We start from the raw sequence: 25140 nt of genomic DNA on the forward strand, positions 1-25140 counted from the left end.
TGTTGCTGCGTCATCCTTTGCTTGATCATTATTATTTCTCTAATATAACATCATGTACTTATGATTTAGTTAGATGTCACCTATTTTTATCTTCTTTGTCTCAATAATGTCAGTTAAGTCAATGTGGTACTTTTCTTCTGGTTCTTCTGAAAGTACTGATTTCTTTTTCATTAATACTCCTTATCTTGATACATGTCATCTTTTCTTCTAACGTTAAATTTATTCTTCTTGTACATGTTGAGTTGGAGTTTGTTCTAGTAGCTGACTTTTCACCGTTCGTCTTGGTTCCCTGGGAAAAACAGCCAGTCTTGCTTAACTGGCTTGGCGTGAAATGTCATGTCGTACCATCACATGTACTCGATTTAAGCCATTAGAGAGTTAAATTTGTTGGCTGAGTCCCAAATTGCTATTGTGGTTGTCTCTTGTGCAATGTACAATAGCAATTTGGGACTATTGCTATTGTACATTGTCTCTTGTCTATATAAATCTTAAAATGGCATGTATAGATTTATAAAGGCAAACATTGTTTTGACTATAATGCATATTTATTATTCTTTATTTTCATACTGTTTGATACCAAACAAATTTTACAGTCTACTTTCTTCTATACTTTTATAATAAGTGTGAAAATTAACCTATAGAAAATACAGCTTTAAAATGTGAGTACTGTGGTATTGAGAATAGGATTTGTATAATCCTGTTTTCAGTTTCTGCCTGGTCTCCTATTAAGACCAGCAGTTGCCAGGCTAGTGAAAAACTTGAAACAGTTTCCTGGAGTGCTCATTACCTGAAAAATCAAATGATGGTCATTCTTTCAAGCTCTCATTTATGAAACATTTTAAAATTTCTTTTATAAAAACTAACTGACGTGTGTGTGTGTGTGTATTACCAAGATTTTTATAAACATGATTGTAACTATAAAATTTTATAGGAATTTATAGCCTTTAAAGGAATGCAGAGAACTGATCATGGCTTCTGACCTAATGTCCAATCCTCACCTTCTCGTGGTGCACCCTGTTGGGTATCTACCTGGATACTGAACGAACGAGGATGGGCTGGCAATTTGGGATTTAGCCGAACAAATTGTATTCTTATTGGTTAAACCAAAATAAAAAATGATGGTACAACATAACAAAATTTCATGCCAGCTGGGCATCGCCCAGTTAAACAAGGCCCCATTGTTTTCGCCAGGGAACCAGGGCATACAGCGAAAATTCAGCTACTGTAACAAATCTGAAAACACACTCCAACTCAACATCACCAAGGTTAAAGATCGGCACTATCAACATAAGAAACCTGAATGGCAAAGAAATGCACCTAACTGAGGAATTAGATAAACACCAGATCGACATAATAGGGGTGACTGAAACAAAAAACACAAAAACTGGTGAGATCTTTCTGAGCAATAAATACGAAATGTTATATTCAGGCAATGACAATCAAGGAAAAGAAGGAGTAGCCATAGTATTCAACACAAAATACAAGGATAATCTTCTTGAATGGCAGGCAGTCTCAAGTAGAGTGATGTGGGCAAATATGAGAATGGGGAACTGGAAAATAAGACTTATTTGTGCCTATGGTCCCACAGAAGGTTCTACTAAGGTAGAATTGGAGGAATTTTTTGATGCTTTAGAAAAAGCAACTGACACAATGAAAAAGGAAAAGTTGGTCCTTTATTGGGGATCTGAATAGCAGAGTAGAAAATGATTGTCAGACATACAAAAATATTTTGGGAAAATTTGGAGAAAAGAGCAAAGCTAATAATAATGGCAAATACCTGTTGGATTTTTGAAAATACTCCTTCTTTTCTGCTCAGGACATGAACTGGTTATTACTAACACCATGTTCCAACATAAAAATGTGCACAAATTCAGATGGAGAGAAGAGGTTAGGAATAAAAAAAGTCTCATTGACTATGTTATTGTTGATAGTGATGTTTTCTCCCTGGTGCAGGACACCAGAGTGTACAGAGGATTTGAAATTTGAAGCGATCACTATTTAGTCTTGAGCAGGATAAAATTGATTTTCATATTGAAAAGAATAACACGTAAGAAAGTTTTAAAGCAAATAAAAGTTGAGCAGCTCTCAATTGTGAACTGTAGACTAACATACACAAAGATTATTGAAGAAGAAATGAAAGAATTTGAGAACAGGAACCAAACCTTGGAGATTCAGTGGCAGGCCTTGAAGAAAACCCTGATTGATTCAGTCAGAGAGGCATGTTGTGAGGTTGTCTGCAAAGATGGAAAAATCAGGACTCCATGGTGGACACAGGAAGTTAAAGAGGCAGTGAAGGAAAAGAAGAAATCATATCAAAAGTTTCTGCAAATAAGTCAGCTTTTGCTCTTAGAAACTACAGAGACAAATGTAAGAAAGCGAAACACTGTGTAAAACTAGCTAAACAAAAGTCATGGGAGGACTTTGGCAAGAACATAGAAAATAAATATCAAGAAGATGGTAAGATATTCTGGAGGTTGTTGAAGAAGCTTAGGAATGGAAGAAAGGGTGCTGTAAAAGGAGTTAGAGATGATAAAGGTGACATGAAAACTGAAGAAAAAGATATCCTTGAAGTATGGAGTAATTACTTTGAAAAATTGCTAAATGAAACAAGCAGTGATAGCACAGTGGTAAAAAACACTCAACAGGCATACAGTCATGAATTGAAGTAGAAAAAGCCATCAAAGGCTTGAAATATGGAAAGGCAGCAGGAGTAGATGATATTCGACCAGAAATGCTGAAGTATGGTGGTATAGAAGGCTTACAGTGGTTGCACTGCATAATTCAGCAAGCCTGGACAGAGGTAAGAATTCTTGATGATTGGAGTAGAGCTCTAGTAGTGCCCATATATAAAAAGGGAAATAAAACTGAATGTGAGAATTACAGAGGTATTTCCCTAATGAGTGTTCCTGGCAAGATCTATGCAAGTATACTTGAGAAACGGTTGAGAAGAATTGTGGAAGAAAAGCTTGGTGAAGAACAAGCTGGATTCAGGCCAAATAGAGGCTGTCAGGATCAGATTTTCACTTTACGACAAATAGTCGAGAAAGCATGGGAATATAACAAAGATCCGTATTTAAGTTTTGTCGATCTGGAAAAGTCATGTGACAAGGTGCCAAGAGAGGAGCTATTCAATACGCTACAGTTATATGGTGTCAGTGGGGCATTATATCAAGCAATACTTAGTCTGTATTTGAGTTGTAAATCGGGCGTTAGAATTAAAGGATGTACAGGAAGATGGTTTAATGTTAAATCTGGTGTGAGACAAGGATGTACATTACCCCTGTGTTATTCATTATCTATATGGATGACATTATGAAGGAAAGTGGTATTAAACATGATATCAGAATTGGAGATGTTAATGTCAGCTCTTTGTTTTATGCAGACAATGTTATAATTCTGAATAAATCTGCTACAGGTTTGCATGATTCCCTGACTAAATTGAATAGCTGTTGTAATAGATATGGTATGAAGGTCAGCATTAAAAAGACAATGAAAATAGGTAGAATTGTTATAAATGTCAAATGTGTTGTGAACGGCGAACCTGTGGAACAAGTAAAACATTTCAGGTACTTAGGCACGATTTTTAGTGAAGATGGTAAATTAAATATGGAAATAGACAACAGAATCATCAAAGCTGATATGGTAGGAAGTCAATTGAATAAATTCATTTGGAATAAGAGAGAAATTAGTCGGAACACTAAATTAGCTGTATGCAACACAGTGTTCAAACCAGTTTTAACTTATGGATCTGAGAGCTGTGTCAGAAGTAAAACACTTGACCAAAGACTAGAGACCGCAGATATGAGAGTCCTGAGAAAGATTAGAGGCGTTAACAGATGGCATCAATGGCAATATCATATTAAAAACGAGGTTATGGGAAAGAACTTGGCATTGTCGGCATCCTGGAATACATTAGTAGAACTAATCTCAGGTGGTATGTTCACTTTAACAGAATCGGTGAGGAAAGATTAGCAAAACAAGTGTTTTCTGCCAGGTTGGCAGGAAAACGACCCAGAGGAAGACCAAGATATAGGTAGATTGATACGGTACAATGTGCCTTAGACGATAGAAATATAAGATCTGATAATGATAATATTGGAGTCTTGACAAGTAATAGACTGATTTGGAGGAAAATTGTGGTTAGGAAGTTAGTAATGATATAAATTTTTTTTCGTGTAGTACTATCATATCCTGTACACTAAAGGGTACATGTCAGGAATTTGTTGATGATGATGAATATCCCAGGAAATCTATTTTTGTGTAGAAAGAGTTGCAGGGGGGGGGTCAGCTAAACGTACACTGTCAATGACAAATAGATAAAGATCTATCTGAGTCAGACGAAATTTAAATTAAACCAAAGTTTATAAGAACGATAAAAAAAAAAAAAAAAAAAACTTATGGCATATTATAACAGTGGTGATACCTATCAGTTACAATGGGAATCCTTATCTTCCAAGTATCCCAATTATGGATCTTGAAAATGCACTACCATTCCCTAACACAGCAATAGCCTTCCTTATGATGCTTTGCTTTATAACAATCCATGTATACAATACTTTTCAATTGTGTCAGATGCCCATTTATACGACCATGCGCTCTCTCATATCACACTTTTCAGGTTATCATTTACACATGAAAAGAAGATACATAAACATCTTACATTAGATATTAAGATAAAAATTATTAAATATAGTGACAACCATGTATCGAGCAGTGAGATAGACTGCTGGCTAAACTTACCTCACACTACTGCTACAGTTGTTAAATACAAGTATTAAGTGAAAAGTGCTACTAGACTTATCCATAAATATGACAATTTTATTGCTGAAATGGAAAAACTTTTATTCATAAAGATTAATGACCAAACAAGTTCGCTTGTTCAGTTAAGCCAGGCTATATGGAATAAATAACATTTATTTTTCGTGTGCAAAAATTGTTCTAAATTTTTTATTTGCATAACTGATATAAATTAATGCTATATTTATGTCATTTACACCAATGAATGACTTAAAGACAATATTAAACCATTACTTTCACCACTACAAGTGGTGAAAGTAATGGTTTAATAATGTCTTTGAAAATAATGGCAGTGCCTTGCTGTAACAATGGTCTGGAACCTAACATTTTATATGACCAGGGTATGCCTGTATTTGAGTTTTAGACTTGTATGTTTGATTTTATATTCTAACTTAAAAAAAGCTTTAACTGAATTTCCATGTTAATGTTAGGTAACATCTCAAGAGGAAGGAAAAATGGCTACTATGGTAGCAAATACTAAACGTTGTGCAGAAAATTCTCCAGAGGGATGTGGAGTTAAAAAGCGTTCAGTGTTTGGAGACATCACAAATGCTGTGATTCCAGGACAAAAACTTCAGAAAAATCTAAAGGCATCAAAACCCATTCAAGAAGAAATTAAAGTGCTGTCTAATCAGGGAGGAATTACTGAAGAGCCAGAAAATATACGAAGAAGTAGTGTTTGTGTAAAAACATCCGAGTTAAGTGAAATATCTTTATATTTGACACCAGATGAAAATAGGTGAGTAAAAATAATACCATAACTTTCAACTTAAGCTGTTATTTTACAAACTTTGAAAGCTACATACTTATTTGATGGAAGTTTTTTCACTTGGCTATGCTACTAATTATATATTTGGTTTAATCCTTTATCTAAGTGTAAGCAAACAAAGTTTGCGCCTGAAGTATCTTCAGGACTAGGGCAACTTGTGGTAAAGGTGGTATATAAGTTCTCATCATTTGTGTTAGTATCTCCCAAAATGCAAAGCGCATCTCCTTGCAGACATGTATAATGCTATGCATTAAAGGAAGGGCCAATACCCAGTTTCGACCTTTATTGAGGTCTCATCAGTGGGAGCCAGACCCAGAGGTGGTGATACTAAGGTGGAAGTAATAGAGAAGTCGTATTTACCTATATACCAGTCAAAAGATGTCACACCTTATTATTAAAATTCTCTGGATTGGAGATAAGTTGATGGAAGTTTTTTCACTTGGCTATGCTACCAATTATATATTTGGTTTAATCCTTTATCAAAGTGTAAGCAAACAAAGTTTGTGTCTGAAGTATCTTCAGGACTGGGGCAACTCGTGGTAAAGGTGGTATAAGTTCTTATCATTTGCCTTAGTATCTCCCATAATGCAAAGCACATCTCCTTGCAGACATGTATAATGCTATGCATTAAGGGAAGGGCCACTACCCAGACCAGTTTCGACCTTTATTGGGGTCTCATCAGAGGGAGCCAGACCCAGAGGTGGTGACACTAAGGTGGAAGTGATGGAGATGTCATATTTACCTATACCAGTTGTCAAAAGGTGTCACACCTTATTAAAATTCTCTGGATTAGAGAACTTCCATCAACTTATCTCTAATCCAGAGAATTTTAATAATAAGGTGTGACATCTTTTGGAAAGTGGTGTAGGTAAATATGACTTCTCCATCACTTCCATCTTAGCGTCACCACCTCTGGATCTGGCTCCCGCTGATGACCCCAATAAAGGTCGAAACCAGTCTGAGTAGTGGCCCTTCCCTTAACGCATAGCATTATACATGTCCGCAAGGAGATGTGCTTTGCACTATCGGAGATATTAAGGCAAGTGATGAGAACTTATACCACCTTTACAAGTTTCCCCAGTCCTGATACTTCAGGCGCAAACTTTGTTTGCTTACACTTGGGTAAAGGATTAAACCAAATATATAATTGGTTACATACTTATTTATTATGAAAATTGATTGGATTAAAAACTTTGGCTTAGAAAATAAAGTTAAGCTAAAGAAGTTGTGTTTATAAGTATACACACACAGTACTTTGCTTATTTGGGAGGGGTGGACAGTGTGGTGTATCAGCATCTTTATTAACAGTGACAAAAGGATTTCAAGACATTTAGAAATTTAGCTGTGAGATAGGATGGTATACCAGCTTGAGTTTTACGTGACTTGGGGAGGGAATTGTCAGTGCCCTTAACTATATTGTTTAATCAAAGTCTTAGCTCTGGGTCAGGCCTGAGGAGATGGAAAGAGGGATAAATAGTTCCATTGCATAAAGGAGGCTCCAAGACTGATGTAGCAAATTACCGATTGATTAGCATATCAAGAGTTTTTAATCAAAGTATTGGAGAAGTTGGTCAAGAGCAAAATACAAAATGGATAGATGTAAATGGGATACTCTATGGGGGTAGCATGGTTTTGTGAAGGGTAGGTCATGCCTCAGTTACCTTCTGTTTTATAACACAGTGACAGCTGAGTTGGATAAAGTTAATAGGTTTACAGTGATACTGCTGGACTGTGCAAAGGCCTTTGACAGGATACCACATGGAATTCTAATCAGTAAACTGCAGCACATGGGGATGAATATAGGGTTGTGAGAAAATAAATATGAGGGTGATTGATGGAGAGATATCAGAGAGTAGTTTGTCAGGAGTAAAGTTCAGAAGAAAGCCTGTGACTAGTGGCATGCCACAGGGTTCTGTTCAATTTGTCATTAACGATATAGGAAAGGATCTGATAGGAACTATTCAGTTATTTGTCACTGATTCAAAGTTGAGTAGAGCATTAGTTAATACAGACGATGTCAAAATTTTGCAGTTTGATTTGGATAAATTGGCAGACTGGACAAAGGACACTGGATGTCCTTTTAATGTGGCAAAGTGTATTTTGCATTTTGGGATGAAAAGATTAGCAGCTGTATACCACATTGGTGGAACTCTACTCCAGAAAATTGACAAATCCAGAGACTTGGGAGTGTTAGTGGATAGGGAGTTAAAGTTTAAGACTATGGTGTGGATGGTCTTTATGAGGAAGGGGAGAGGATCCAGAGGCAAGTGACCGAGATGATAGCATGTCTTTGGAATGAACCTTACGAGAACAGCTTGAAGATTTGTGGGTTATAGTTTAATAGGCAGAAAAGAGGGTGATCTACCAATTGCTGAGGGAATTTTAGAAGATTAATTCAGATGAAATTTTCAAGAACAGGTCTGGTGGTGGGAGAACTAGGGGCCATCCATGGAAACTGAATAAGCGTGTAGTTAGGGTTTTAGAACTAGGTTTTTTGCTTGGAGAGGGGATGAATGAGTGTATTAGGTTGCCAGCATCTGTTGTGGATGCCATGACTGTGAATGAATTCAAAGCAAAGTATGATAGATATTATGCAATTGTTGGATAGTTCTTGGAATGATTTTAGAATCTCCCTCCATGAGTAAGGACTCCTTGGAGTTTGTTTTTTTTCATCACAGTATCATCTGTTTATTACCTGCACTCATTAACTTACATCAATGAGGTTTATAAAAACAGCTAATGATCACAATTTTTAAATGGAACAGTGCTCCTTTTATGTACAATGATTTTTTTTTCCTCCAAAAGACCATGACAACATGGTATTTACAGAAAAATAACATAGGTGATACAGCTAGCATCTGTTTCTCTGCACTACCACATGTGGTGGCAGGCCAACATTATTTTATGGACCAATCTGTTGCAAAATGAACTCTAAAACAAACTTCTGGAAATGATTAGCACACCATAGTCTTTAGTATTCCATCTTTTTCTGCTGGTTCTATGTTCACCTTGTGATCAAAACGGTAAGAAGGCAGACTGGCATGCACCTTGGTATCTCCTGCATGGGGGTTATGGGGTAACTGGGAGAATGCCATACATACACAAACCTCTGCCAGTAGTGAGGCAACTGGTAGGTCATTGCACAGATGAATCGCTACAGTTAAGAGCTGTGTGTGTGTACATTTCTTCAAAGCACACTAATTTACATGCCACTTCTTTAAGTCATTTTTGGCTAAACTGGGTTATCCTCTTCTTTCTCTCCTGAGATATGTACACAGACCAGGAGAGATGAATGATTGAGCAGTTAATTCATGGCAAAATACCGTGGCTGAGCGCACACCGCATTGCCCTGGGAAACTAGGAATTGGATGCATATTATTGGACTTAATAGCCCAAATGGGGCAACACATTCTATGAGATGAATATACACATGCACAATGGGACAAGCACACCAACAGGACTTTATTTTTTTCATTTCATTGTCCTCAAAATCACAAGATGACTTGGCCGTGGAAACTCATTATCAGGAGATGTGAATTGTTAAATGATTAAGATGACTGTCCCATTTATGCTTCAGGTCAAGCTCATTAGAATGGTGAAACAAAGGCTACTTGTACTCTTTCAGGTAATGATTCACAGGCCATACCCAAGCCATCCCAAAATATAACGGTTCAATTTAAAAAAGAACACTCAAAACTAAGAAAGCAGTGTCTCTGGACACATACACAACAGCTGCACTAAACACACAAAATACAAAGCAAGTAAATCAACTGTTCCATTTTTAACAGTCAAAAATGCCCCCACCTCCCCAACAAATGTATACAGATGACTGGACAAAAACAGATTCTATTATTAATAAAGACTGCAGAGCAGAGTAGCAAACAGACCTGCAAGTGGTAACCAGAATTAAAGAGACAGGAGTAAAAACAGAAGACAAGTGGAGGACATGAAGGCAAGATCACACTATAATAAACCAGTGTCCATTTATTGACTCCGATGAGTTGAACGGTAATTGGGATTCATAGACCATCCAGCTTCCATGTACCACAGCCAAACTCTGTTTTACTGAATGCAAATGCTAGCAGCGATCTCCTCTATTATCACCTCGTCCAGTACCTTAAGCCCCCCCCACACGATCACCTCCCATTCCTCCTCTTCCCATGTTCATGCGTCCATCACTGCCACCTGGACATGGATCTCTAAGTTTGTCTTCTTCTCTTCAACATTTACATGTTGGATGTTGTAAATTATTGGCCTTTTGTTTAATACTAGATTGCCTGAATCAGCTTCCTCAAAGTTGCCTGTAATAATAATAATTTGTAATGTTCAATCATTTTTTATACATTTGCCTTGTATGCAAATAAACAACTAAATGTTTAATTAAATTTACATTTTTACTCAATAAGCTATTTGCAATATAAAACTTTTTTTTTTTATAAAAAGTAATATATTTCCTATATGAAACATTTATTAAAAATTGTCATATATATTATACAGTATGGTGCAAAAAAACAGTACTGAATAACTACAATGATATATGTTATGGAGTAAAAGTTTTATTAACAAAGAAATATATGTTTATATTATGTACAAGAAAACCTTGCTTAATGCAAATCCGATATGCACGATAATCATTTAGTGCAAACTGAGTGAAATGATACTATTTCCTGCTTTAAATGGGTGATTAACCACTTAACTTTTTTTTCACCAATCTGCAGTGAGTGGAAAAGCTGGAAATCATTAAGAGACATGAAAGTGGCACTAGTATACAGCGAGTCTACAGTTTGGACTATATTAAATAAGAGCAAAGAATATAAAGAACCAGGAAAAGTTGCTACTGCTTCTTTAAGTATGCAGATCACCCAAAATAGAAGCCATTTAGTGATCGAGATAGAGAGTCTTCTGTCACTCTGGATTGAGGATTGTAACCAAAAAAGAATACCTCTTAGTACAGGGAATATTCAGGCAAAAGCTCTCAATATTTTTACCTCATTTGAAAGAGACCAAATTTCAAGAGGAATATGAAAGCTTTACTGTGAGTTTAGGATGGTTTAACCTTTTAAAAATTGAACTGGACTGCATAATGTAAGAATAACTGGGGAATCTGCTGCCAAGTTTCCTGAAGAATTGCAAAGGATAATTCAGGAGGGTGATTATGATGATCAGCGAATATTCAACGATGAATAATTGGTCTCTTTTGGAAGCATATGCCAAAAAAAACTTTCCTACCTAAAATCAAAGCATCTCAACCAGGATACCAAGTATCTGAAATTCGTCTTGCGCTTTTATTAGGAGGCAGTGCAGAAGGCGACTTTAAACTCAAGCCTATGTTAGTTTATTGTGCGCAGAATCCAAGATCTAACATTATTGAAGAAATCAGCATAATTGTAAAAGAACTTGGATTTAATGAACTGGATAACTAAGATGTGAGAACTTTGCTTGATTCCCATTCAGAACACTTGAGCGAGAATGATCACCTTCAACTAAAAGAACAGCATCCATATCAAGAAGATAAGGAGTGCTGTTATAATGTTGTTGTCGTAATGTTTACTTAATATTGTTTAACTCCTTTACTTAACTATTTCTTGAATAATTTGTCCTATCTGAGCAGCACCTATAATGTGTCTTTGTCTTACTATTATATACTTCAACCCCTTAGATTATCACGTGCGCGAGTCTGATCTACAAAGGATTGTCTAAAGGTTAAGCCAACCCCTTGGTAACAAAGCTTCAGAAGTTAACTTCTTTTAAAGTTCTGGGAAAATTTATTTGTTCCGCTGTGCCACCCAGAACCCTTAGATTGGATAAACTTCTCAGTCAAGAAGTGAACCTTCAAATATGCACGTGGTTAATCTGATATGTTTCTATACTAAGTTATCAATTATCAGTACCTTCTATAATCAACCATGTTTGCGGTCGTGGTCTTAATTAACAATTGTCTTCCGCATAGATCCAAATAATTTATGAGTGGTGCATCGGATTCTTAGACACAGGCAACCAAATTAATAAGAGCAAAAGATTTATTTAATTAAAAGGTCTATGATCATCATACGGAATAAAGAACTTTCAATTATCACTGTACTACTAGATTACAAAGTAAAATTAATCAATATACATCACAGTAATTAGTGCTACAAAAACATTATGTTCAAAGGTTCAAAGCTCGCATTCTTAGATTATAAAACCAATAATGACTTTTAGGTGTTAATCAATCTGTCTGGATTAGACAGCTCTTAAACATAGCTAGCTATCAACACAAGTACAATTATAATACATAGCACATATTGCTCACAGACTACGATTAAAATATCACAATTCTGTCTTAATTTTAGATAGTCTCAAAACTTTATGAAGGTCTATGATTCTTAAGTTACAATTACCTTCCTCTCTCTCACATTACTTGATTAAAGGTTTACTATACTGAACTCAAGGATTCCTCATGCTTGTCCTTTCAATTCTTGGATTCCTTTCCTTCCAAACATTTTCTTCCCTCTATGTTAAGGCTAAAATTCCTGTCAGCTTAGATTGGTCCTCGTGGAGTCTGCATACCGATTATCTATGCCTAGAATATTCTTAGCGCAGGTGATTCTGCATCCATAAGGCATGCTACCTGGCCACTATCTTTTCCAGGAGTTGCCCGTTGCTTCGAAAATCTTCTATTCGATCATTGTAGAGCTTTGAATCTGCGATCCCTCTAATCACGACCCAACACCTCTGACTTCTGCCACTGAGAGAGAACAGAGACTCCAGACAAAAGGTTTTCTGGGGGAGGGGTTTCCAGCCCTTTTATATCAACCCCTACTGGGACTCTTTGTAACCCTAAATTTTCACCCGACACGTTATTCCTTTGCACTCGTGGGTTTTGCCTTTTCGTAGCATCTTCCCTGAAAACTTAGGTCACCACATGCCGTGTGCGCACGTGACCGCTTGAGGCAACTTACTAATCCGGTGTCTTGCCCGCATACTTTGACCTTATAATCTCAGTTATATGCAATTTATACAGTAATTCTTTTATATGAATTCTAACAGAAAATATGTATATAACAAATTCATTGTCTAGCATACAATTTAGTAGATATTTTACATCGGAATATTCACAAGTTTTACACTAATTATGGTATCCAATATTTGTCAGGCTATATACAATGTATACTAAAATACAAGCATATCCTTTTCAACAGTTTTAACTTGTCAAATTATGAATGAAACATTCCTTAGTGAATTGTATTCATTCACAATTTAACAGTGCTAACAAGAAGAGAATATTACGACTAAGAAGTTAACTGTAAAAGAACTTGAGCTGGTTTTCAGTCACATTGAGTTTGCTAAGAAAATTTTGTTTGATGCTGATCCTGATATGGAACGAAGCTTCAAAGTCCGCCAAAATCTTGATAAAGCAATCACCAGCTATTGCAAATTGCATGACAAGATGAAAAAGTCAGCATGATTCAAACATCTTCATTTTTTTATATAAAAGTAGCTCAATCAAATGTTTAGACATTAAATAAAAATTTAAGCAATTGATTTTTATTAACTTTGATTTTATTCTCTAATATAACTTATACTTTTAATTTTTTTTTCAAATTTACGCTAGCTGATGGATGAATTTTAATTATTCCTATTTATTGTGTTCACTTAACGCGATTTCGCTTGCATGCATTATTTGATGGATTAATTAATCGCATTAAGCGAGGTTTTCCTTTACATCTTCAACTATTTATGGAATCTTATTCAAATAAAGCATTAATGATGGTAGATTACGTGCTTGAAATGGGCACCTTGTCTTTCAAGACAGGTTTTGTAGCACATGCAAAGGTTCTGTCGTCTTGAAGAACAAGGGTTGGAACATCTGCTAGACATGTGTCATTTTATCTCCTAATTCAAGGTTTTGAAGGTGGGTCATGATGGAATACCCATTCCTTCAACATACTCCAACCATAGGCATCAAGTGATGTGAGTTCAGGAGAATGTGAAGGGTGCCGGACTTCTGTGAATCTTAAAATGAGCTCCCAGGGAAGTGCTCTGATAAATATGCTCTAGAACCATGTGATGTGTGACAGGTTGCTCCATCCTGTTGGAATACCTGTGCACGAAATGGAATGTTTTTTTGCACGACACATCCTATGCAAATCCTGAGTGAACAGAACCAACACAATTTCAATGTAGTGTTTGCTATTCAAGATCACGGTTACACCTCTTCAATGAAGTAGTGCCCGATTATGCCATGGCTGGAAACTGCACACCATGCGGTGACTTTCTCACTGTGAAAAGGTTTCTTTTGGACAAATTCAGGTCTCAAAAAACCTGTAGGTTCATCTCTTTACATGACCTCTTAGATGGAAATGCGCTTTGTCTGAAAACTAGACATTAGGGAGAGGAAGGACAGATCTTCAGAGACATTGGCCAGCATGCCTGCCATGCAGATTAATCCATTGCTATTAAATGCTGACTCACCTGAATGACATACGAAAAGGCATCCAGTTCCTTAATCATTTTCTGTAATGACCGTTTTGGAGATTGTAATTCTTGCACACACCTATGATTCTCATTTGTGTTAACAGTTCGTTGTCTCCCTGAATGTCTTTAACTTCCTGTATCCACCATGGAGTTCTGATTTTTCTATCCTTGCAGACAACCTCACCACATGCCTCTTTGGCTGAATCAGTCAGCATTTTCTTCAAGGCTTGCCACTGAATCTCCAAGGTTTGGTTCCTGTTCTCAAACTCTTTCATTTTTTCTTCAATAATCTTTGTGTATTTTAGTCTAAATTTCACATCTGAGAGCTGCTCAACTTATAGACCAAGATATAGATGGATTGATACAGTAAAAGGTGTCTTAGAAGACAGAAATATATGATCGGATAATGTTGAGGTCTTGACAGATAACAGGTTGATTTGGAGTAAAATTGCTGATAGGAAGTTAGTAATGATGTAAATTTTTCATGTAGTACTATCATATCCTGTACACACCCCTTGAGGGTATATATATCAGGAATTCGGTGACGATATCTCTTCAGATGTGCTTTGAATGTATGGTATGGTAGCAGTTTTGCTGCAGTCTTGTGTGATACGCAATGGAGGAGATTTGTGGGAAGCATTTAGTATTTTTTCTATCCTATGGGGATTGCCATCAGTTAAGAAAGTGTGACAGAAGTGAATAAGTTCAGCAGTAATAGCTTTGTCATTGGAACAAATAACTCTAGCTCTGTGAATTAGTGTTTTTAAGATAACATTCTGTTGAGCTGGATGATGGTTTGACTGTTTGTGCAAATATTTCCCTGTATGTTTGCACAGTCACATCTATTCACATTAACTATTTAGCCTCAATTTTTAGTCTACATACAAATTAAACATGGTATAAACAGAATAAGAAAAGCTGGTGGTGAAGGAGTCCAGTGATATACGTGGGCTGTTCAATAAGACTAATTTTACTGTGGCGAAACCACTCATCACAATTTTGTGGAATAAAAGAAATGTTGCTGTATGTATTAACAAAAGAGGTTGATAGATAGCTTATACAGGCTGATGTGTCATGTGACTAAACGCAAGTGCTCATCACCGCGCCTAGAAGGTGTGAATAGTCTTCGAAATGGAAGCATCCTTGGAACAGCGTTATGCGATTAAATTTTGTGTGCGTTTGCAAAAATCGGCATCGGACACTTTTAACATGATACGCGAAGCTTTCCACGATGAAGCAATGTCGAGGGCAAGTGTTTTTCGCTGGCATAAAACTTTTAAGGAAGGAAGGCAAAATGTGGAAGATCTTGAACGTGAGGGAAGACCTTCAACATCCATCACAGAGACAGTGATCAACACGGTAGCGATTATCATCAAGCACGTCAAAAGGAAGCATCCATTGCTGAAGAATGGCTTCTTATTGCACCATGATAATGCAAGGCCACATATTGCTGGTTGTGTATCAGATGTTTTGCAGGAGAACAACACAGATATCCTACTACACCCTCCATACAGTCCTGATCTCGCACCGTGTTTTCTGGCTGTTTCCTCAGCTTAAGAAACCACTAAGAGGCCGCCATTTCAAAAGCAACAAAGCATGTGTAAAAGCTGCAGAGGCGGTTTTGAAAGAACTCTCAAAAAAACGGACTCTCACATGTGTTTAAGAAGCGGATGCAACGTTGGGACAAATGCATCGCGTCTCACAGTAGTTACTTCGTATAAGACCATGTAAATGATGACGATTAAAGGTAATCTGTTTTCTGTATAAATATAGTCTTATTACTTATTGAATAGCCTACTTATATGAAATAAGAGATAGAAATTAGTCAACCTCTAAACTAGATATGAGATGGCATTGTATATGGCCAAAGCAATTTTGGCTTATGGATCTCCAAGTTGGATTAGAAATAAATGTTTATCAAAAACCAGAAATCACAAATATATAAATTTGAGAAAATTTTCAGAAGTGAATAGATGCCATCAGTGCCAATTATTAAAACTGCTACTAGGAAGAGACTTTGATATCTTTAGCGTTCAGTAATATGTGAACAGAGCTGGTGTCAGGTGGTATGGGCTCTTAAACAGAATGGAAGAGGAAAGGTTAGTAAAATAGGTGTTTCATGTGAGGATAGCATAGCAAAGACCTAGAGGGAAAATCCAAGGTCTTGGTAAATGGATGCAGTTTGAAGTTCTTAAGAAGAATGAAATGCAAGATCTGATAGTATTGGAATTTGAGAGATTTCAGGCTAATTTGAAGGAAGATTATTGATGCGGAGTTTGTCATAAAGAATGTGTAATGTAGCACCATCATATTAACCTTAAACATCCTTGAGGGTACATATCTTATGGGGGTTATTAACTTGCTATAAGCAATTTTCCTTCAAATTAATCTGTGGTTTTTCAGGACTCCAGTATTATATATTTGTGTTTTCTAACACACTTCTGTCTCAATTCACCTAGATCTTGGTCTTTTCCCCATCTTCTTGCCATCAAACGCTTTCACTAACTTTTTTTTTCTTTCCAGTTCTGTTTAGGTGACCTTAGATAAGAACTCTGCTCAAACATTCTTTAATGTCAACATTATCAACTTCCTTCCTAATATCTTCAATGTCCATAAGATTCTGTCATTGAGTCCACCTGTTCACTCCATTAATTTTTCTCAGAACTCCCATACTGATTTTTAGTGTTTAACTGGTTTATTTCTGACCCAACTCAGATCCATAAGTTGAAATTGGTCTGAACACCGTCTTTTATACAGCCAGTTTAGTGTTTTGACTTTCTCTCTTGCTCCATATAAATTTATTCATTTTACTTCCCGCCATACCAACTTTACTAATTCTGTTGTCTATTTCTTTATTTAATTTGCCATCTTTACTGAATCGTTGTGCCTAAATAGCTGAAATATTTTACTTTTACTATAGGTTCTTCATTTAGGATGCTGTTATTTTCAGTATTCCTACATGTTTTCATAGTCTTTGTCTTTTTATTACTGATTTTCATGCTGAATTTGTTATACTAGTTATTCAGTTATTAAAGAATCTGTGGACTCTTCTTGGATTTATTGATAAGTATAACATCTAATTTTGATATAATCTGGTTTGATGTTGTTTTCTGTCATAAAATATGATATATATAGATGGTGAATAATAGCAGAAATAATATGCATCTTAGTCTCAAACCTGATTTTATATCAAACTATCTTTCTTCCTTCATTTCTAATTTGCTGACATAAAACTTAAATTGCAATCTGTTTAGCCAAGTGGTTAGCATGAAAAGACAAAGACAATGAAAATAGGCAGAAACATTGAAAATATCGACTGCATTGTGAATGGAGAACCTATAGAACAAGTCAAATATTTCAGCTACTTGGGCACAATTTTTAGTGAAGATGGTAAATTAAATATGAAAATAGACAACAGAATCAACAAAGCCGGTATGGTAGGAAGTCAGTTGAATAAATTTATATAATGAATAAGAGTGAAATTAGTCAAAACACTAAATTAGCTGTATACAAGACAATGTTCAAACCAATTTAAGCTTATATATTGGAGAACTGGGTTAGAAATAAAACATTTGATCAAAGATTAGAAACCACAGATATGAGAGTTCTGAGAAACATTAGGGGGTGTGAGTAAATGGCATCAATGGCAATATTGTATTTAAAATGAAGATATTAGGAAAGCACTTGACATTGTTAGCAGAGCTAATCTCAGGTGGTATGGTCACTTAAACAGAATGCGAGAGAAAAGATTAGCAAAAGAAGTGCAGGAAAAAGACCCAGAGGAAGACCAAGATATAGGTGATTATTAATTAACTTAAGGAATTCACAACGTACACTAGAATATAAATTAAACTTTAATATATATTTCCAATATTTCGGCAACATCACGTTGCCATCTTCAAAGGAACTCAAAATAAAGACACATGCACGCAGGCACTACACACAGTAAATGAGGACGAAGCGAGGAAGCTATTGTTTCTCCTAAAAGTCCTGATGCCCCCTAGTGGGCTATGTAGGTATTCTTGGCTGTTGGGCTGAAGGTCTCCTGATGTGTGTCTCCCAAATTTTGGGCAGTCTTATGCATCCAAATTTGTTGAGATTTGGCATGTTTCTTAGGGCTGGCTAATTCCATGAAAAGTCTTTCAAATTTGAACTTACTCCGGTGTATTATTGTGGCTTTCTTCCACTGTATTCTGTGGCATGTATCCAGAGCATGGTCTGCAAGACCAGAGTGGCTATACTGGTGAAAACGGATGTAGTCCTTGTGTTCTGAAATTCTGATATTCGCTGTTCTGCCTGTTTGACCAAAGTAGGACAGCTTATAGCTACAAGGGACTTGGTATACACCAGGTAGGTCTATGGGAAGTGGTTGGTCTTTAGTGGAGCAGATAAGGGATGCCAATTTTCTATATGGTCTGTAACAAGAGGTCAAGTTATGTTTTTTTTTTTAAATTTTGGTAATTTTTTCCTAGGTGCCTCAGATGTAGGGAATGGTGATGGATTTAGAGTAATCCTTATTGTGAAGGTGGGGGATTACTGGTTTCAATTTTTTTTTTTTTTTTTTTTTTTTTTTTTTTTTTTTTTTTTTTTGAGGAGGGGGGGTAAACATTGGCTGGGAAAGTGTTGAGGATGTGATTTAGTTCAGTGGTTAGGGCATTGTCATTTGAACAGATTAGTTTAGCCCTGGTGTATAGTGTCTTAACTCCATATTGTTGCGAGGGAGGGGGGTGGAATTGTTGGTGAATGTATCTGCCTGTATGGGTGGGTTTTCTATAAACTGAGAAAACCAAGATTCCGTAAGGTTGTGGGTGACTAGTGTGTCTAGTAAAGGGAGGCTGTTGTTTTCCTCTTTTTCCAGGGTGAACATGAATCTTGAGTGTTGGTTGTTTAAGTGTGGAGAAGGAGAGAGGAGTGTATCAGAGCCATGTGTCCAAATAGCAAACACATCATTTGTGGGGCAGAGTTTAAGTGATGAACCCATGGCTGTCCGCTCTATTTGTTTGTAGAATTTTCCCTGCCAAACAAAATAGCCTGAGTTCATTGTGAACTGAAATAGGGCTGAGATATCGGGAGAAAATTTAGCTTGGATTAGCTCTAAAGTTTCCTTGAGTGGGACATTTGTAAATAAGGTGGAGATGTCAAAACTGATCATTATGTCAGTATGTTGGAGTGTAAGGTTTTCTATGCTGGCTTTGAAGTGGGCTGAGTTTTTTATGTGTGATGGCATGTTGCCAGTATAGTGTGTGAGAACTTTGGCAAAATGTTTAGCTAATTTGTACGTGGGGAAATCAATGCCATCCACTATGGGACGTAATGGCACATTTTCTTTATGTATTTTTGGGAGTCCGTAAATACTGGGGGGGGGGTATAGAGTTAAACGGTTTTAATTTGTTAGTAACTTTACAGGCCAAGAAGAAAGCTTACTTGTGTAGTCCGTTTGGCTTGAGTACTATGGTGGCGTTTCCATTATCCACTTTGGTGATTACTATTTCTTTGTTTTTCTTCATTTCTGCAGAGCTTTATATTCACTATTGGATATGTTGGTTTTTGGTGGTCTTGCTTTGGTGAGAACACAAGCTAAATCCAGTCTAATATTGTTGGTGATGTGGTTTGGAAGTGGCAGATCCCATGTTCAATCTGGATCATTATATCCTCGGCCGGTATTTTTCTGGGAGCAATGGCAAAGAGCGACAAGTGCTGAAGGCTTCAAGGTAACTGAAGAAAGGTTGACGAGTTCTTTTTTAATTTCTCAAATTTCTTGATATATCGACCACGTATTTAGAATTTGAGAAAATACTGGGTCGACATATCAAGAAATTTGAGAAATTAAAAAAGAACTCTACCTCCAAACCAAAACTTCCAACCAACACTGTAGTCAACCTTTCTTCAGTTACCTTGAAGCCTGCAGCACTCGTTGCTCTTTCACGTGGCCACAACTTCGCCATTGCTCCCAGGAAAATACCAGCTAAGGATATAATGATCCAGATTGAACATGGGATCTGCCACTTCCAAACCACATCACCAACAATATTAGACTGGATGTAGCTTGTGTTCTCACCAAAGCAAGACCACCAAAAACCAACATATTCAATAGTGAATGTAAAGCTCTGCAGGAAATGAAGAAAAACAAACAAATAGTAATCACCAAATGGATTACACAGGTAAACTTAATGCTCTGTTATTAGATCAGGCTACTTAACTCCATAGGCTCCTTAAGAAGGTTACTTCTTGGCATGTAGAAGTTACTAACAAATTAAAACCATTTAACTCTATACCCCCCCATCCCTTCCTCCCTGTATATATGGACTCCCAAAAGTACATAAAGAAAATGTGCCATTACATCCCATTGTGGATGGCATTGATTCTCCCCCCACATACAAAATTAGCTAAATATTTGGCCAAATCTCTCACACACTATATTGGCAACACACCATCACACATAAAAAAATTCAGCCTACTTCAAAGCCAGTATAGAAAACCTTACACTCCAACATACTAGCATAATGGTCAGTTTTGACATCTACTCCCTATTCACAATTGTCCCACTCAAGGAAACCTTAAAGCTAATCCAAGCTAAATTTCCTCCCGATATCTCAGCCCTATTTCAGTTCACAATGAACTCAGGCTATTTCGTTTTGCCAGGGAAAATTCTACAAACAAATAGAGGAGACAACCATGGGTTAACCACTCTCCCCACCCTTGGCCAACTTCTTTATGGAGACTTTTGAAGAGAAAGCCTTAAACTCTGTCCCACAGAAACCAACCATATGGCTTCGCTATGTTAATGATGTGTTCATTATTTGGACATGGCTCTGATACACTCCTCTTCTTCTCCACACTTAAACAACCAACAGCCACCCTTTCCTAGACACACTAGTCACCCACCAGCCTGATGGAACCTTGGTTTTCTGTTTATAGAAAACCCACCCATACAGGGTTCAAATGACAGTGCCCTAACCACTGAACTAAATGACATCCTCAACACTTTCTCAGCCAGTGGCACCCCCCCCCCCCCCCCCGAAAAAAATCCAAAAAATATTGAAACCAGTAATCCCCCACCTTCACAATAAGGATTACTCTAAATCCATCACCATTCCCTACATCTGAGGCACCTAGAAAAAAATTACCAAAATCTTAAAAAAACATAAGTTGACCTCTTGTTACAGATCATATAGAAAATTGGCATCCCTTATCTGCTCCACTAAAGACCAACCACTTCCCCTAGACCTACCTGGTGTATACCAAGTCCCTTGCAGCTGTAAGCTGTCCTACTTTGGCCAAACAGGCAGGACAGCAAATATCAGAATTTCAGAACACAAGGACTACATCCGTTTTCACCAGTATAGCCACTCTGGTCTTGTGGACCATGCTCTGGATACACGCCACAGAATATGGTGGAAGAAAGCCACAATAATACACTGTAGGAAGTTCAAATTTGAAAGACTTTTCATGGAATCAGCCTCAGCCCTAAGAAACTTTCCAAACCTCAGCAAATTTGGTTGCGTGAAACTACCCCAAATTTGGGAGACATACATCAGGAGACCTTCAGCTCAACGGCCAAGAATACCTACATAGCCAGCTAGGTGGCACCATCGGGACTTTTAGGAGAAACAATAGCTTCCTCACTTCGTCCTCATTTACTGTGCACATGTCTTTGTTTTGAGTTCCTTTGAAGATGGCAACGTGGCGTTGCTGAAATGTTGGAAATATATATTAAAGTTTAATGTAATTTATATTCTGGTGTATGTTGTGAATTCCTTAAGTTAATTAATAATCATGTATGATCAACGTATAAGCCTTTCTACAAGAATTACCAAGATATAGATGGATTGATACAGTAAAAAGTGTTCTTTGAAGACTGAAATATATGATCTGATAATGTTGAGGTCTTGACAGATAACAGGTTGATTTGGAGTATAATAGCTGATAAGACGTTAGCAATATAAATTTTCATGTAGTGCTATAATAATATCCTGTACATCCTTGAGGATAAATGTCAGAAATTTGATGATGAACATCATCTGCAAAAGTAAAGAGCAAAGATTAACATCACCAATTTTAATATCAGATTTAATGCTGTTTTCCTTCATAATGAGATCCATATAGATAATGAATAACAGTGGAGATAATATGCACCCTTGTTGCACACCTGATTTTACTTCAAACCATTTTCCTGTACCTCCTTCAAGTCTAACTGCTAACTTACAGCTTAAATAGAGACTATGTATTGCTTGATATAATGTCCCATTTACACCATATGAGTGTTTTGAAGAGCTTTACCTCTTGGCAAATTGTAATATGTCTTTTCTAGATTGACAAAACTTAAATGCAATTCCTTGTTATATATTCCATATTTCTCAACTGTTTGTCTTAAAGTGAAAATCTGTTCCTGACAATCTGTATTTGGCCTGAATCCAGCTTGTTCTTCACCGCAAGTTTTCTTAGCTGTTTCTCAAGTGTACTTGTATAAATCTTACAAGGCACACTCAATAGAAAATACCTCTGTAATTCTCGCATTCAGTTTTATGTTCCTTTTTATCGATGGGTACTATGAGATCTCAACTCCGATCATCTGGAATTTGACCCTCTGGCCAGTCCTTCTGAATTATGCAATGCAGCCACTGTAAAACTTTTATACCTCCATATTTGACCTGCATCACAAAAATTATATAATTTATTGATGATTGTGAGACCTGTGGGTACTTATACTTTAAGAACAACTCATGAAATGCCATCTAAATAAAAAGTTTATTTTTATATCCTGATTGACATAGGTTTCTTTCGAACTCATTGCATTGGGGAAAGGAAGCATTAGATATTACATGCTCATGGTATGGTAGGACCGATTTGCATAGTTCATCAATGCAAAATTCAATGAAGTAAAGTAAAAATGAGATGGCTTTATCACTGATTATAGTTTCATTAAATCTGGGTTTTAAAAAAATGCAGAACATTAATCTTTTGCCTTAAATTCAGAATGGTGTTTGTTTTAGTTTAAAAATAATCATAATATCAAAAGCAAATCATTGAGAGCGACTAGAGTATAGTATGTTATTTTTACATTTAATCTTTTTAAATTAGTTGGTAAGAACCTTAACTTATCATATGAGTTCTTTCTTATATTTTTTTGCTCTTTTTGGTACAGATTTATTTATTTTATTTTTTTTAGTGTACTTGAACCTCTGACATTAACCAATGAAAATTTTAGATTTTAAAAAAGTATAAGATGACTTTACAGAATTGAAATGTTTGTATGTGTTCAGCTTACTGACCAGATATAGGTTTATAATTTCTGTTAAAGGTTTGCTCTGTTTATTTAAGGAAATTATTTCAAGCATCAGACAAAATTTGTTGACACCTTTTGCATAATGTAAGTTGATATATTTATTAAAAATGGGCAATGGCAACTGATATTATTATGCTGTTTTAAAAAAAAAATGTATAATTGAAACTTTTATAGATAAAACAGAATTTGATATTTACTTGTGCAATATAATGTTTGTCATTTCTGGTATAGTGTTATTGAGAATGAAGAGAAAACAGAAAGTCATTCTTGTAAAACATTGAAAACAGTCATCCAAGAAAAAAAAACTGTTGTGTGTGAGAACCAGAACTTGTCAGAGATAAAATCAAAAACAAGGCCACCTGATGTGGCAGATTTTGATGAAAAAAATGATGACCCGTTTTCAGAATCACTATATGCTGCTGACATATTTAAATATTACAAGGAACGAGAGGTAGGTGTGATATGATTTTAATGACAGTGCCATGTTATTCTTGAACATAATATATTTATTAATCACTTAATGGTCTTAATTTTTCTTAAAGTTTTTAATCTTTAATAAAATATTGCCTAAATGAATTTTATTTTCATATTTGTGCTGAGATAAGTACCAGCTACATTTACGACGGTGTGCTGAAAAGTAATGATAATCACCTTGAAGGAATTGAGGTATTGAACCATGTAACTTACACATTATTCTGCATGTTACCCATGAAGTATTGTACACTTGTTACAACGCTGCTGCATCATTTGCATCCTCTGAGAAAAGAAAAGTCTTTCCCCTTGTTGCACAAACCAGTCCTCAGTTACAGATATGACTTCATCATCTGTGGTAGATTTTGTTCCTTTCAAGTGTTTCTTTAAATTTCAGAATAGGAAATAGTCAGATGGGCCAGTCTGGCAAATAGAGTGGGTGAAGTAGATACTAAAAGCCCAAGTTGTATATTGTCTGTTGGGTTTCGTGAGCAGGTGTGTTGTCCTAAATAAACAACACGCCACTGCTCAGTTTACTGCAGCATTTTTCCTTCAGTTCATTCAGAACTGTTGAATAAACTGTTGCTGCTGCTGTAGCTGTTTTACCATTTTTGAGGTACTTGGTAAGGATTACACCATCCGCATCCCAAAAGACAATGGCAAGAACTTTCCTTGCCGACTTTTGGGTTCGCAACTTCTTTGGGAACTTGGATATGGAGAACCTTTGTGTTTCCACCCCGTTGACTGTTGTTTAATCTGTGGGTCATAGTGATGAAGCCATGTTTCATCAACAATCACAATTCAAGCCAAAAAATTTACTCCTGATTTCTCAAAATAACCCAAAATCCCTTGAGATGACATACATGTTCTCCCTTTTGGTTGGTATTAAAAATGTTTGGACACCCACTTTGCTGATAGCTTCTGCATGTACAGATGTTGGTGGATAATGACCCCAACTCATTCCCTGGATATCCCCAGAGTCTTTGCAATGTTTTTGGCTGGTATTCATCTATCGTCAATGCAATTAGCAATCAAACCTGAAAACATCAATGCATGCACTGCATTGATGTTTTCAGGTTTGATTGCTGTGGAAGGTCTTCCTGACCTGGGGGCATCTGTTATCTCAGGGTGCCCAATTTTAAACTTGGCCACCCATCTGTCAACTGTTAGATATGCTGGGGCACAGACCCCTGAAGACTCACAAAAAGTTTGACGAATCTCAGTTGTGCACTTTTCTTGCAGCACGAAAAACATGATGACAGCCTGCACCCCTGTCTTCGAAGTTCTTCAAAACCTCTGACATGTCTTCTTATATATCCAAAAAAAGAACAAATTATTACAATTTGATGAAACATGTGGG

At 36.5% G+C, this 25140-nt stretch overlaps 1 protein-coding gene across 2 annotated transcripts in view; it reads left to right on the top strand.

Moving 5' to 3' along the window:
• Nucleotides 1–25140, top strand: part of CycB3 (cyclin B3) — a 144669-nt gene that overhangs the window by 17117 nt on the left and 102412 nt on the right. For both annotated transcript variants that reach the window (XM_090412181.1, XM_090412183.1), the window contains exons 3-4: nucleotides 5229–5536; nucleotides 23541–23760. In XM_090412181.1, the coding sequence (XP_090268307.1) occupies nucleotides 5229–5536; nucleotides 23541–23760 (528 nt within the window). The remainder of the gene's footprint in view (nucleotides 1–5228; nucleotides 5537–23540; nucleotides 23761–25140) is intronic.

This window comes from Typopeltis vanoorti, chromosome 22, assembly GCF_054136105.1.
Source record: "Typopeltis vanoorti isolate ZY-2024b chromosome 22, IOZ_Tvanoo_1.0, whole genome shotgun sequence".
NCBI lineage: Eukaryota > Metazoa > Arthropoda > Arachnida > Uropygi > Thelyphonidae > Typopeltis > Typopeltis vanoorti.